Raw genomic sequence first — 15938 nt, 5'->3', positions numbered from 1 at the left:
ATCACATAAAGATAAATTAATAAAAAATTAATTTATACTTTTTGGTAAAAATGCTTCTGTAGGCTTTTAAATTTCAAACCCAAACTTATCACATTAGAATTTCTAAAATCATACTTGACCATAACATGTTTTCAAACGAGAGGTATAAAAATTTTCCTTTTGGGGCACCTGGGTGGCTCAATCGATTAAGCATCTGCCTTTGGCGCAGGTCATGATTGCGGGATCTTGGGATTGAGCCCCACATCAGGCTGGGCTGGGCTCTCTGCTCAGTGGGGAACCTGCTTTTCCCTCTCCCACTTCCAGGCTTGTGCTTGCTTTCTTTATATCAAATAAGTAAATAAGCAAAATCTTTAAAAAAATTTCCATCCAAACCAATTCCATTCAAAAATATCAGCATACAAAAAGATGTTTAAAATACTGTGAGAGAAACTATTGAGAAGGGCAGAGTTGGCAGAGTCAGAGGACCCAAAACTCACTTTGCTCCACAGATACAACTAGATACACTCACATCAGTGTAATTAAGCCGGAAAATGATCTGAAGACTGGCAGAATGCGCTCCACAACTAAAGGTAGAGAGGAAGCCACGTCAAAGATCATAGAAAGGGAGGAACGTAGTGGGGACACGTAGTAATTAAAGTGGCCAAAAGGAGCGAGACAGAGTTCTAAAAGAAGCAGGAGAAAGAAGGGACTCTCCATAAGGCCATCAGCAGACTTTTCAAAGTGCTGAAAGGAAAGATCTGCAGCCAAGAATACTCTGTCCAACAAATCTATTATTCAGAATAGAAGGAGAGAGAAAGAATTTCCAGACAAACAAGAGCTAAAGGAGCTCATGACCACTAAGCCAGCCCATAAGAACTGTTTGACGAGGACTCGGAGTGGAAAGGAAAGACCATAAGAATAAAAAAACGTCGGAAGCGGAAAAGCAGTGAAAATGAGCAGATCTGTAAGAATCAATCAAGGGACTCACAATAAAAGGATGTAAAGTATGACATCATGTACCAAAAATGTGGCAGGGAGAGGAGTAAAGAATAAGCTCAAACTTACGTGACCATCAACTTAGCAGAGGCTGCTATAGGCAGATGTTATCTACAAACCTATTGGTAACCACAACTCAAACCAGGAATAGATGTGCAAAAAAAAGAGAAAAAAGAATCCAAGTATAACTTTAAAGAAAGTAAGCAAACCGTGAAAGATAACAGGAAAGGATCAGACAACTAAAAAACGACCTCAAAACAAGTTACAAAATAGCAATAAATGCATAATTGCCAATAACTACTTAGAATTAACACACACACATATAAACACTCCAATGAAAACACGGGATGACAGGCTGGATTTAAAAAATAGATTTTTGGCGCCTCGGTGGCTCAGTGGGTTAAGCCGCTGCCTTTGGCTTGGATCATGATCCCGCGGTCCTGGGATCGAGTCCCACATCGGGCTCTCTACTCAGTGGGGGCCCTGCTTCCCTCTCTCTCTCTCTGCCTGCCTCTCTGTCTACTTGTGATCTCTGTCTGTCAAATAAACAAATAAAAATCTAAAAAAAAAATAGGTTTTTGCCTGCAAGAAACTCATTTAAGTCCTGAAGACACATGTAGACTCCAAGTGTGGGAATGGAGAAACACTTATCGTGCAAATGAATGTCAGAAGGAAACTGGGAGAGCAATGCTTCCATCAAACAAAACAGACTTCAAAACAAAGACTGTAACAAGAGGCAAGGACAGTATATAATAACAAAAGGGACAATCCAACAAGAAGTTATAACAACTCTAAATATTTATGCACCCAACATGGGAGTACCCAAATACATAAAAATACATAACAGGCATAAAGGTACTAACTCATAAGTGATACAATAACTGTAGGGGACTCTGACACCCCACTTATGTCATCCAAATAGAGTACCAACAAGGAAACAGTTTGTTTTTTTTTTTTAAATAAAGATTTTATTTATTTATTTGACAGAGATCACAAGTAGGCAGAGAGGCAGGCAGAGAGAGAGAGGAGGAAGCAGGTTCCCCACCGAGCAGAGAGCCTGATGCAGGGCTTGATCCCAGGACCCAGAGACCATGACCTGAGCCGAAAGCAGAGGCTTTAACCCACTGAGCCACCCAGGCATCCCAGAAACAGAGATTTGGAATGACACCCTAGATCAGATGGATTTAACAGATACATTCACAACATTCAATCCAAAAAGAGCAGAATACACAATCTTTTGAAGTCAACACAGAACTTCTCCAGAACAGATCACATATAAGGCTACCAAAAAAACAACAAATTCAAAAAGACTGAAGTAATACTATACATCTTTTCTGACCACAGGGCTATGAAACTAGAAATCAACCACAAAAAAAAGGTCTGGAGAAAGCACAAATAACGTGGAGGTTAAACATGCTACTAAATAATGAATGGGTCAACCAAGCAACCAAAGAAGAAATAGAAAATTACATGGAGGGCTGCCTGCCTCGCTCAGTCCACGGAGCATCTGACTTTGCACCTTAGAGTCGTAAGTTTGAGCCCAGGTTTGGTGTAGAGAGTACTTAAAAAGATTTTGTTTTTTAAATTACCTCAAGGAAAATGAAAATGAAAACACAATGGTACAAAATCTCTGGGATGCAGCAAAAACAGTTTTAAGAGGAAGCTGATAGCAATACAGGCTTACCTTAAAGCAGCAAGAAAAGTCTCACATACACTACCTAAACGTACACTTAAGGAGCTAGTAAAAGAACAAGCATAACCCCAAACCAGCAGAAGGAAGGAAATAATAAAGATTAGAGCAGAAATAAATGATATTGAAACTAAGAAAATGATAGAACAAACCAATGAAACCAGGAGCTGGTTCTTTGAAAAGATCAGTAAAATTGATAAACCTTGAGCCAGACTCATCAAAATAAGAGAGTTTCATTTCACAAAAGAAAGAGGGAACATAACCAAATACCACAGAAATACAAAGGATTGTAAGAGAGGATCACGAAAAATTGTATGCCAACAAATTGGTCAACCTAGAAGAAATGAATAAATTCCTAGAAACATATAAACTGTCAAAACTGAAGCAGGAAGAAACAGAAAATTTGAACAGACCAATTACCAACAATCAGTAAATAAAAAGCTGCCAATGAACAAAAATGCAGGACCAGAAAGTTTCACAGGTAAATTATGCCAAACATTTAAAGAAGAGTTAATACCTATTTCTTCTCAAACTTTTTCAAAAAATAGAAGAGGAAGGAAAACTTCCAAATTCACTTTATGAGGCCAGCATTACCCTGATACCAAAACCAGATAAACACACTACACTAAAAAGACAACTACAGGCCAACATCCCTGATGAATACAGACGAAAAAATCCTCAACAAAGTATTGGCAAACCGAATCCAACAATACAATTGTTGTATACAATCATTCACCAGGCTCAAGTGGGATTTATTCTTGGGATGCAAGGGTGGTTCAATATTTATAAATCAACCAATATATTACATCAATAAGAAAAGAGAAAATATGATCATTTCAATAGACACAGAAAAAGTATTTGACAAAGTATAACATCCATTCATGATAAAAACCCTCAACCAAGTAGGTTTAGAAGGAATATATCTCAACACAATAAAGGCCATATATGAAAAGCACACAGCTAACATCATACGTAATGAAGAAAAACAGAGTTTTTCCCCAAATGTCAGGAACAATACAAGAAAGTTCACTCTCACCAGTTTTACTCAACATAGTATTAGAACTCTTGGCCATAGCAATCAGACAACAAAAATTTAAAAACATCCAAATTGAAACTATGGAAAGAACCTAGATGTCCATCAACAGATGAATGGATAAAGAAGATGTGAAATATATATACAATGGAATACTACACAGACATCAAAAAAAAAGAAATCTTGCCATTTGCGAGGACGTGGATGGAACTAGAGGGTATTATGCTTAGCGAAATTAAGTCAATCGGAGAAAGACAATTATATGATCTCCCTAATATGAGGAATTGGAGAGGCAATATGGGGAGTTTGGAGGGTAGCAAAGGAATAATTGATACAAGATGGGATCGGGAGGGAGACAAATCTTAAGAGATTCTTAATCTCACAAAACAAACTAAGGGTTGCTGGGGGGAGGGGGGCGGGGAGAGGGTGGCTGGGTTATGGACACTGGGGAGGGTATGTGCTCTGGTGAGTGCTGTGAAGTGTGTAAGCCTGGAGATTCACAGACCTGTACCCCTGGGGCTAATAATCCATTATATGTTAATAAAAAATAAACAATTAAAAACAAACAAACAAACATCCAAATTGGTGGGGAAGAAATAAAACTTCCACTGTTTGCAGATGATATGATAGTATCGTAAGTATGAGAAAACCTTAGAGATTCTACCAAAAAACTACTAGAATGTATAAATGAATTCAGTATGGTTGCAGTATACAAAATCAACGTATAGATCTCTTTTCTATTTCTATACACTAATAGTGAAGTGGTGGAAGGGAAATTTTTAAAAAGCCCGTTTACAACTGCACCTAAAATAATAAAATACCTAGAAATATATTTCATCAAAAGGTGAAAGACCTATACTCTGAAAACTATAGACATTGATAAAAGAAATTGAAGATGACACAAAGTAATGGAAAGATAGTCCAGGCTCATTGCCTGGATGAACAAATACTGTTGAAATGTCTATACTGCCCAAAGCAATCTACACATTTAATGTAATCCCTATCAAAATAACTTTTTTTTTTTCACAGAACTAGACCAGACAATACTAAAATCTCTGTGGAACCACAAAAGACCTGCAATAGCCAAAGCAATCTGGAAAAAGAAATACAGAACCGGTATCGTAATTTCAGACTTCAAATTACATTGCAAAGCCACAGTAATCTAAACAGACACAAAAACAGACACATAGACCAACAGAGAAGAATGGAAAGCCTAGAAATAAACCCCCAATTATATGGTCCATTAATCTTCGATAAAGGAGGCAAGAATATGCAAGGGGCAAAAGAGAGTCTGTTCAACAAATGGTGTTGGGAAACCTGGACAGCTATAAGCAGAAGAATGAAACTGAACCACTTTCTTACACCACACACAAAATAAACTCAAAATGGATGAAAGACTTAAATGTGAGACCTGAAACCATGAAAGCCCTAGAAGAGAGGACAGGCACTAATTTTCTGGCATTGGTCATAGCAATATCTTCTAGATATGTTTCCTGAGGCAAGGGAAACAAAAGCAGAAATAAACTATTGGGACCACATCAAAATAAAAAGCTTCTGTGCATCAAAAGAAATGGCCAACAAAACCAAAGACAACCTACCAAATGGGAGAAGATAAGAAGATACCAAATGACATATCCAATAAAGGGTTAGTATTCAAATTAATAAAGAACTTATACAACCCAATACACATTTAAAAAAAAAAACAACAATGAACCAGTAAAATGTGCGTAGAACACACGAACAGACACATCTCCAAAGAAGACATCCAGATGGCCAAAAGACACATGAAAAGATGCTCAACACCATTCAATAACAGGGAAATGCAAATCAAAACCACAATGAGATACCACCTCACACCTGTCAGAATAGCTAAAATCAAAAATTCAAGAAACAAGTATTGAGGAGGAGGAGGAGGAGAAAAAGAAACCCTCATGCACAGTTGGTGGGAACACAAACTGGTGTAGCAACTGTGCAAGAGCGTATGAAGCTTCCTCAAAAAAATCGAAAATAGAATTACTCGACGATCCAGTAATCATGTTAGTGGGTATTTACTCAAAGAAATCAAAAACACTCATTTGAACGGATATATATGCACCCCTATGTTTATTGGAGAATGATTTACAATGGTGAAACTACGGAAGCAGCCCAGGTGTCCATCAACAGGTGAATGGATATACATGTGGTGTACATACAAGGGAATATTATTCAGTCATAAAAGAGAACAAAATCCTGCCGTTTGCAGCAACATGGATGGACTAGAGACTAAGTGAAATGAACCAGAGAGAGACAAATACCATTTGATTTCATTCACATGTGGAATTTAAGAAACAAAACAGCAAACAAAGGGGAAAAAAAGATATAGGCCGACAGGTGATGGGGATTAAGGAGCACCGTTGTCTGGATGGGCACCAGGTGATGTATGGGACTGTTGAACCACCATACTCAATCACTACATTGTACATGTGGAACTAATATACATTAACATGGTATTTTAACTACATTGGACATAAAATTTTAAAAAGAATACTCAGAATATGTCAAAAAAAGCTATGAAGACAAAATTATTCTCATCAACTAGAGCGAAGTCACTTATTTTGAAAACAATGGAGGAAATAAAATCTATACATAAGGCCCATATACCCTTCAGAAGGCCCCCTCCTACCACCCACTGTGAGCTCTCCCAGCAACAGATCAATTCTTATAGAGTCTGTCTGGCAAGATTAATAAATTTGGAAACCTAATATAGATCACAACTTACTTTCAAAGTCTTCTGCCTCCAATTGAACTGCCTTTTGCTCCAGCTGATTAAGATAAAAGTTCAGTGGGGGGTGGGGGAGGGAGTGTTCAAAAACTAAGCTTTAAGCAATGGTCTTTTAACATAGGTTTGCCAAAAAAGAAGCAAAGGCTTATTGGTGTTGCGAAGATTGAGACAGACCATTCATTTTTATATGCACATGGAACTAAAATAACACTTTGAGGCCAGTAAGTTTTCATCTTTTCTCTTCACTTTAATGAGAGTCTTATTGGGTTATGCATAAATTAAGCAAATCAGATGGGCTCAGCCTATATGTTATTCAAAGAAAATAGAAAACCCAGGTGGAGCTCATGATACCTAAAGTGCTTAGAATGTTCTTATTTGTACTTACACATATTTTAAATATTATAAAGGAAATATACATTATTGCACTGTATTGTCTGTTTCTTTATAGGTTTGGTGATGGGTTTTCAGGGTTATCTATAGTCTCTCAGCTTCAACCAAAGGCAAGAATTTAGGAGTTCAAGGCCTGGCGTAAGAGACAGGACAAATTATCATGCATTTAACATCTAAATTTTTCAGTATGATATATTTTTGGTGATATTTTGGTGATATCTTTGCAAATGACTTCTGGAATCCAGTGGATCCCCAAAATAAATACTCAAGGTAATAACTACTTTTCTCATTAATGGAGGCCAACCGTGTCCACTTGTCTTGTTGAATATGTTTGGAAATCACCAAAGTATTTTTTAAATCTAAAAACAAGTGTTTAAATCTGATTTTCCTTTCTTTTCATAAACAGCAAAGCCCTCCAATGTGTGTTCTATTGTTGCATTTAACTTAACCAGAATGTAACACTTAGTTTAAAAAAAAAACTGTTTTAGCATGTTTTGGTTCTATTTCTCCTTTTCAAATGTTCCTTCTCTCTAAACGAGGTGGTCAACTTAATACTTCTGCCAGAAAAAATTTGAGAATCCTATACTTTAAGAAGACTGAAGTAAAAAAGGAGTAGATCTCTCTTTCAAAAGATTCATAGAGATTAAGAGATTAAATATAGCTTTTCCCCATAACTTAAAATTTTTTTGAAGCATTCATTTCTGGATTCAGCAGGATTTCTCTCTCTCTCTCTCTCTTTTTAGTTTTCATTTATGTTTCTGTACCAACATCATTAAAAAACTTGAGAGCTTTTGTTATAGAATTTTATTCCTTACTATTTTAAGTATTTCTTTACCTGTAATTTGCCCTATCAAAGATTTTCAACAACCTGAAGTCTTTAATAAAGAAATAAAATTAAAAGTCTATTATATTCCTAGAAATGCCTACCAAGAGAGGGCATCAAATTAAATAAGGAAATTAAATGTCTTCTTTCTAGGACAAGAGACATGGAGATTACGTTTGACCTGAAGGCCTCAGTTCTGCAAATGACTTTTTTCTATTTGTGTACAACAAATTAAGAAAAAGAACAAAAACAACATCTCCCAACCCCATTACTGTACATATGTTTTCACATTCCCCAAAGTGACTCATGAAGTCCCAGACTCTGTCTCCCTCATGCAGACATGGACTTGGAATCCACAGTTCAGGGAAACCCCTCTGAGGAGGAGACAGACTCTACCCTAAGCAATTCAGAGTATCACTATGCCAACAGAAAAACATTTTCAAAAGGAAAAATAAGTAACGGGCCTGGAAGGATTTTTTTTTTTTCCAAGCAACTGTGATCTCTGCAGAAAAGGAAAATATGCTTTTTAAGGAAAAATAACAAAATACATACAATTGTTCAAAGAGGAATATGAACCTGGATGTATCACTCCCTCATAATATAAATCTAAAGGTGCATCTATCATGAAAGTTTGCTTCCTTGGAGTTTAGAGGATTAGATCCTAAACCCAAAGTATAACCTAATGGACAATGAAGCAGATCAGCTTAGTTGTTACTGAGAAAATGAACAGTAGCTTATTCCATACACTTCAGAATATACACCTACTTGTGTGTGTGTGTGTGTGTGTGTGTGTTTGCACATAATGTATGTGGGATGATGAATTCATTCACCCTGCTCTAAAGAAACATTAATTTAGCAGACTTCATTCTCATTAGAGTCTGGTTAATATCATAAATAATAAAATGCCATTCCCTAAGTAAACAATTAGCCATTGTGAGTCTAAAATGAGTCACCTTTTACAGCTGGCTCAAGCACAGGGCAGGCAACAAGTTAGGTATGTTGCCTTGGGGACAATTCAGAACAAGCATTCCAGAATCAGAGGGAAAAAAGAATCTCATTCTCTCCTTTTGAAGACTCCAGATCTATACTCTGGAGACAGCACAGCTTGTATTCCAATGTTTTCCATTTATACTGAAATTCTAAGCGCACGGAAAATAGCATGCAGATGGGCTGTTTGTGATTTCAGGAGGCTCTTTCGTGCCAGAGCGCATGGTCAGTATAATGATCGGATTTTAAAAGTATTAGCATTGCAGTTTTCCACCATTCATAACATAAACAATGAAAAATTAAGGCATAAGGGCAATAAATACCAGAACCTCCAAAGTAGCCACTCTTCTATTAAAAACCAAAACCCTCGGTGCCCAGGTCTTTAACACTCCTCAGCTGAGCCTCTGGCACCTGAGGACACCCCCTCAGAGTCTTCATGATGCAGATGGTGGCTCCAGGACCCTGAAGACCGCGGAAAGTCTTCTGCCACATCCTGGACGTACCCGTAGGAGCAGCAGCTTAGATGGCGGGGTTTCACTGCTATTGCACTATAATTATCTGAAAATTGGTAAACTCTATTAAAGCGAACATCGCCCAGAAGAACTTGACCAAGAAGACACAATAAATGGACAAGTCCTTTAGAGAAGTATTTTCTTTTGGGGCTTTTACAAAACCCTGTAAGGTATCAGCGAATCACTAGGAAAGAGGCAAATCATTAATGCTTTTCGAGTGGTCTAAGGGTTAGCACTCCCCCCAGAACGACAGCAGCTGGCTCCCGGATCATCAGTCAGCGCACGCATAATTAGCTCATGGTATTTAACAAACAAACGAGAGATGGAGCCCATGAAATTCTAGATAAGAGACTCGATAGAAACGACCAGATCAGACATATTTACTACCCAAGAACTGAAATACATCATAGGCTGTAAGAACCAAAATATGAGTTTTTATATTTCGTTCAAATGTTTTTTTTCTAACAATGGTAGTATTAGGGTAGACATAGTATCCTTCACTTTGCGTAAGAAAGCTCTAATTTCATAAGCTACCTGGCGTTTTTAAAACATGGAGAGAATTTACTGCCTCTTTTGTCACAAATGTCTATCTCGTACTTTTCTTGTAGTATTTTTAACTTTATTAAACATTATTACTTGGGTCACAAGCAGTTCTACCCAGACATAAATTCATAAAGGGACACATTTTCAATACCAACCACGACTTCAACATGTTCTATAACAGCACATTCCATCAGATTAAACTGCAAGATTTCCCACATTTGTTTTACATTCTATACGTATGGCTTATGAACAGCAATTTTGATGAATTCCAGCTGGCTTAAATATGCAGGCAGCCCCTTATAGAACAGATTCTTTTCAATTCCTATTGTATTCAATGAAGCCCATTTTAAGTGGGCCACCTGGTAGGATGAAACACTAATAGTTCTCCACAGAAAACAGGAAAAACAAATCACCCTGCTCAACTTAAGACCCTCTTGCCTAACTACAAGTGAGAAGTAGTTCCAATCTTCTGGGAGAACTGAATTTAAATGCAAACAAGCCAGCCACCGTACAAATGAGTACAATGCTCGTTTCTCTAACAGCAGTGACAGCATTAAGATAATTTTCACCATCGGTGAGTGTTGCTCGGTTTCACAAAGCCACCAGCACACTCGGGCCTTCTCCATGCCCCACACCCTCCTGCTTCCGTCCAGCTGGAACGCATCAGGGAGCAGAAGCCAAGTCAAATGAGGAACCCCCCCCCCCTCCATCCATTTTAAGGCCCCTTCAAAGCCCGAGCCCTGATCTAGTTCACTTGCACCAGCACAGCCAGCCGTCCTGCTATTTAAGACTTCAGCTTGGGGCTTTTATAACTGCACGTTAATGTGAGAGCTTTGATTTCTGGTCAAAAACTTCGCTGCCCTGAGTTCCATGAGATTGCTGCGCCCTTTCTGTGGGAGAGCCCTGATTATTCAATCTTCATAATCTTTGCTCTCGGTGTCGACCTCCTTCCTTATATCATCAACCTCTCTGAACCCCCCGACAGCCAGCCCTGAGGAACCTAACACTGCCCTTCCCAAAGGTCAAAACGGAGCAGCCCTTAGGGTAGTCCCGACGCGTACTTCCCCCGGAATGTGCAAGGCCTAGACCACCGGCGCGCGGCTACACACAACAGTCATTGCAACGTGCACAGCAACGCTCTTGCCAAGATACATGCGGCGGGGGAGTGGGAGCTGGAGAGCAGGAGAAGCCACAGAGGGACCAAGAACTTACTTTGTTGTTCCCCTGTGCACGCAGCCGCAAGGAAGGAAAAAGAAAAAGAAACACGTTAAACATACACTTAAAGATTCTAAGGTTTTTCACGCTAGAACAAAATCAAAACAAATACTTTATCCGCTGACATCCCGTACATGCATACAACACCCAGAGCCCGTGGGCAAATCAAAGAACCCACTTATATGAAATGAAATCATGTATTTATAACGGCCGAAAATCATGACCGAGATCTCCCCCGTTCTTTCTACCCGGAATCCTTGGAGGATGGGGACCGGGCCAAAAAGCCCTGCTCTGAGCGGGTAACGAGTGACCGTCAGCACGAAAGGCAAAATAGCCCGTGTGTCGGCTTGCCCGTCCCGACGGCCGTCCTCCGACAGCCAAGCGGTGGAAGATTTCGTCAGCCGGGCGTTTTTCAACAGACGCTGCGCCCCTGGTGTGCAAGAAGGTGGAAAAAGAAAGGGCCAGCGCGGGGGGAAAGGAGTGGGTGCTTCTGCGGAGACGCGGTAAGCGGGCCGAGTCACGAGCGCACCCGCGCGCGTCCTGGCTCGGGCGGGCCCGGGAGCCACAGCTGTAGACCGGGGACGAGGGAGCCACAGCTGTAGACCGGGGACGAGGCCACAGTAAACACCGGGCCGCGTTCAAGAAAATGGCTCTCGAAGGTCAGTCGCCGACACACGCAGTCATCTCTGCAAGAGACACTCGGGACGGAGACGCGGAGCGCGGCCCGCGACCCGCGACGGGCGAACGGCTCTGCGGTCCCCCGCAGCCACGGGGCGGCGACTCACGTCGCACGACTTAACTCCCGCATGGACGAAAAAATAAAGCGGTGATTCATTACTCCCAGGGCAGCCCGAGTCCTTGCGAGGTCAGATCCTGCGGGGACGACGGGATGGGATGCGGGCAGGGAACAGACCGCGCTCTTCCCCCGGGGCCTGGGGCGCAGGGGAAGGGCTGTCAGGGAAGCGTGTGCAGGTGTGCGGCGGGCGGAGCGCGGCGGGAGACGCGGCTGCGGCGCCCACGGCGGGCGTGCGGGGAGACGCGCCGCACAGCGACTTTCCGACGGGGCAAGGCGGCAACCACCGGGGAGGGGATTTTCTTAAAAACCGCGCCAAGGGGCGCCTGGGTGGCTCAGTGGGTTAGGCCGCTGCCTTCGGCTCAGGTCATGGTCCCGGGGTCCTGGGATCGAGACCCGCATCGGGCTCTCTGCTCAGCGGGGAGCCTGCTTCCCCCTCTCTCTCTGCCGGACTCTGCCTGCTTGTGACCTGCCAAATAAATAAAATCTTAAAAAAAAAAAAAACAAAAAACAAACCGCGCCAAGCGGTGACTCCGGGGAAACGACCCGTCCGAGGCCCGCCGCGGCCATCAGGGCCCGTAAGGACAGAACGCAAGTTTACGGACACTGAGGCGACAGCGGGGGCAGCTTCGTGGCGTGGGGCGTCGCCCTGGCGTCGCCGTTCCCATCCCCGGCCCTCGTGGGACACACGCACGGACACGAGGATGAATGAGGGGAGGAGGAAGCGTCTCTGGAAGGACACGCCAACCGTTCAGGGGGCGGGGGAGATGCCCGGAACTTCGTCAGGAGCAGAGCTCCGTCGGACCGTCAGAGAGTGACAGGACGCTGCTCTCCGGGGAGGGCGGCGCGGCGGCCAGTGCGCAGGCGCACGGGGGTCGCTGGGCCCCCCGCCGCGCAGCTTCCGCGAAGCTGCGGCAACGTTCGGGTGCAACCGCGTCCGTCTGCGTGGGCAATACGGGGTTGCCCTGCTCTGAGGCCCACGGTTCTGCGTGTGGGGACAACGATGACGTCACAGGGCAGGGGGCCTCGATCCTTAACTACGAGAAACCCCCACGTGGAGGGCGCGGCTGGCTTGGCCATTTCTGGTTTCCTCCGGTCATTCCCCGACGGTGTCCTGCGCCGGCGGCCGGGAGGTGGACCGCACTGAGCCACCGCTCCCTCCGACGGCGACGGACGGCTCACCGCGGCCAGCGCCTCGCCGGAAGGACGGCGACACTGCAGAGCCGGCCACGTGGCGGCCTGACGTGCGGACGCGCCGAGAGCGAGCGGCGGCCGGGCCAGTGCGGGCCTCGTCCGAGTCGGTGGAGGCGCTGAGTGAGTGCGCGTGCGTGAGCGCGGGTCCGGCGACGCGACACCTCAGCAGGCCGGGGGCGTCCCACAGCCGTCTTCTCGCCCGCGGACGATGCGCAGACCACCCCTCCCCTCCCCCCGCCAGTGATTATCCGCCACAGAGAAACATTCAGTTTTAGAGTCTTTCCACCAAGAATGTCTGAAGTCTCCAAAGCCGCCCTAGAGGCGTTCACCGGGCCTGGCAAAGCCTGGAATCCGGAGGTTCACGTCCTGCCGCCTTTTCTCCTCACTTCACTCGTGCCTGGGGGCGGAGGACCGTCCGGCTGCGGGAATCCCTCAGAAATCCTGACGTGCGCAATGTAACAAACAGGCAAGGCGGAATTTGCACCACATTTATTTCCGGGGCGCCGAGTACTCTGAAGGCTGCTTCTTTCAGGAAGCCCGTGGGCCAGCACCAGAGGGCAGGCTCGTGGGTCCTCACTCTCCCCGACAGACGGCCCCCTGGGCTCACTCCTGACGGACAAACCGACCAACGGAGCCTTCCAAGCCGGCCTGGCTCCAGGGCAGCCCAACCCCAAGACACCCCGTAGGCAATCCTGCCTCCTCGGCCAACACGTGAGGAAATTCTCCTTCACGTGCCCAAGTCCTGCTGGTACTTTGCAAAGAAAAATGAACCGCTACACTGGGAATTGGGGCTTCATGGACCATTAATAATTTTTCATCATAATAAAGGCTACGTGGCATTGAGCACATTCACCCACGGGCAGCAACAGTGCTCACTTAATCCTCTAAAGTCAGGCAGGGGAAGGTAGCATTATTCTGAGTTTAAGAAAAAGAATAAACAATTGAAGACCTAAGTAAGTTGCCTGAGCCACACGGCCAGTAAGTAGAGGCATCGGGATTCAAACGTGAGCAGGTCAGGCTTAAAGTCTGCCTCGTTTCTCTGCACACAAAATGTTCCAAAGAATTTGGAATTCTTTAGTGTTTATACACAATTTAAGTCATGCCGTTAGCTGACAAAACTGTGCCAGAAAAGTCCATCATTTTCTATGTCACATTCTTTAGATATCTAGTGAAATCTACATTTATGCATATTCACACCTACTGATGCATGTACACACATTTTTTTCCTGTAAATAATCTTTTAAAAGTTCTTTGATTGTAGCCTATGATACTGGCACACACATACTTTTTATCTCCATTAGTTAAAAAAAAACCCAAATACTATGAACTAATTCCATTAGGAACACCTTTACTTCAACATTTTGTAGCAATTCAATTATTTGACAATATAAAATTGTATAGTGGTTATAATTTTAATTTAATGGCCAAAGGAAAGAGTAGTTAAAGAACTAAAACTCTGCTAAATCCAAATTCAGATTTCAATACATTTTTAAAGTACTATGACTTCTCAGAAAGAGGACCTAACCACTCAAAAATCTAAATCCAAATTCAGATTTCAATACATTTTTAAAGTACTATGACTTCTCAGAAAGAGGACCTAACCACTCAACAGTGTCATAGTTGGAACCTAAATCCAGGACTCCTTATTTCCATTTTAGGGCCACACATCACACTGCTCTAATGTGAAGTCTACATTTTCCTTTGGATCCAAAAAGATTAAGGGACAAAAGGTAATTAGAAAGTCCATATAGAAATCAAGTTGGGCTGTTGCCTTTTATACAGATATCCACTGTTGTGCTTACCACGTTGTAATTATTTATTTGCAGCCCTCTCTTCCACTAGACTTGAAACTCTTATAAAGTAAGAAGTACATCTTTTTATATTAGAATTTCTCGAGTCTACAATAACAGTGATGGATGAAGGGAAGGAAGGGAGAGAAGAGAGTGGAAGATAAAGAAAGAAAAAAAAACCCGTGAACACTCCAAGAGAAACAACCCGAGGGACAGAAAACACCAGGTAGCAGAGCCAATACTGTGATGCAAGTGACACAGAAACATTCCATCTTGTGGACATGATAGGAAAAATATAAGGAAAAGCATGTCATAAAAAGTGGGCAATCTTAGTTGAAAAAAACGTTTATACAAAACCAAAATGGGGGTGATGGCTATTTATCAAAAGGAAGCCAAAATTACACAATTCTTAAAAATGATCTTTGTAGATGTTTCCCCAGTCAACATAGACGTGTTTTGTATAGAAAGCAGAACTTCTTGAGTCTAGACTTACGCCCATGAATGATAAATAAATGTTTCATTTTTAGAATAGTGATTGATTTGTTGTCAACTCAATGGTTTATTGATATAAAACCTAAATGACACACCAGAAGTCCTAAAAATTCACTTACAGAGAGACATCTGTTATTAGGTTAATCTGACTTTTTCATCAAATCCTTCTAAATTAGGAGTAACCATACCCCAAAGTATCCTTCCCCCCAAATCGAAGCATGCTCACAAAATGAATGTTGACACAAGCATTCTACTCAGATTGCTTTCAGCAGTTAGCTGCCATTTAAAGTCTGAAAGTCAAGCAATCGTTTAATGTAACCTCCAGAACTACATGGTGCATAAGAAATGCAAATATTGTTTATGATGAAAACTGAGAAAAGCAATGTTCATGGCCTACTGCCAAGTTTCATTTCCTGTCGTGTCTTTGGCATATAGTAAAAAACCCCTTTGTCTCAACCTTCCAAGCAACTGTACCAAAAGCATATTTATAAACAAGAATGATGTAGAAAGAATCAAATAGATTGTGTAGGACAACTCTAGATTCGCTGGAAATTGAGTATTCTGATAAAAAATAGCCAATATTCCATTGACCGCCTGCTGGCGTGCAGAGCTATGGACACAGGAAAATCCAGATTTATGAAACACCGTTCACCAGAGATAGGGAGGTGATTTTACTTTTCTGAGACAGTTTTCCTTCGGAGGAGATGCATTACCTAATTTCTTTCAATAGCAAACTTGTC

At 42.4% G+C, this 15938-nt stretch overlaps 1 protein-coding gene across 5 annotated transcripts in view; it reads right to left on the bottom strand.

The window, feature by feature from the left end:
• DNM3 (dynamin 3) overlaps positions 1–15938 on the bottom strand; it is a 546523-nt gene that overhangs the window by 83761 nt on the left and 446824 nt on the right. For 3 of the 5 annotated variants that reach the window (XM_045084619.1, XM_045084617.1, XM_045084616.1), the window contains one exon: positions 10927–10938. The exons of the other annotated variants lie outside the window; for them this stretch is intronic. In XM_045084619.1, the coding sequence (XP_044940554.1) occupies positions 10927–10938 (12 nt within the window). The remainder of the gene's footprint in view (positions 1–10926; positions 10939–15938) is intronic. 5 annotated transcript variants of the gene reach the window in all.

The sequence above is a fragment of the Mustela putorius genome, unplaced genomic scaffold (genome assembly GCF_011764305.1).
Source record: "Mustela putorius furo isolate JIRA1106 unplaced genomic scaffold, ASM1176430v1.1 tig00000785_pilon_pilon_pilon, whole genome shotgun sequence".
Lineage (NCBI taxonomy): Eukaryota > Metazoa > Chordata > Mammalia > Carnivora > Mustelidae > Mustela > Mustela putorius.
Note: the sequence above shows the minus strand (reverse complement) of the source record. Positions and strands in the feature narration are given on the sequence as shown.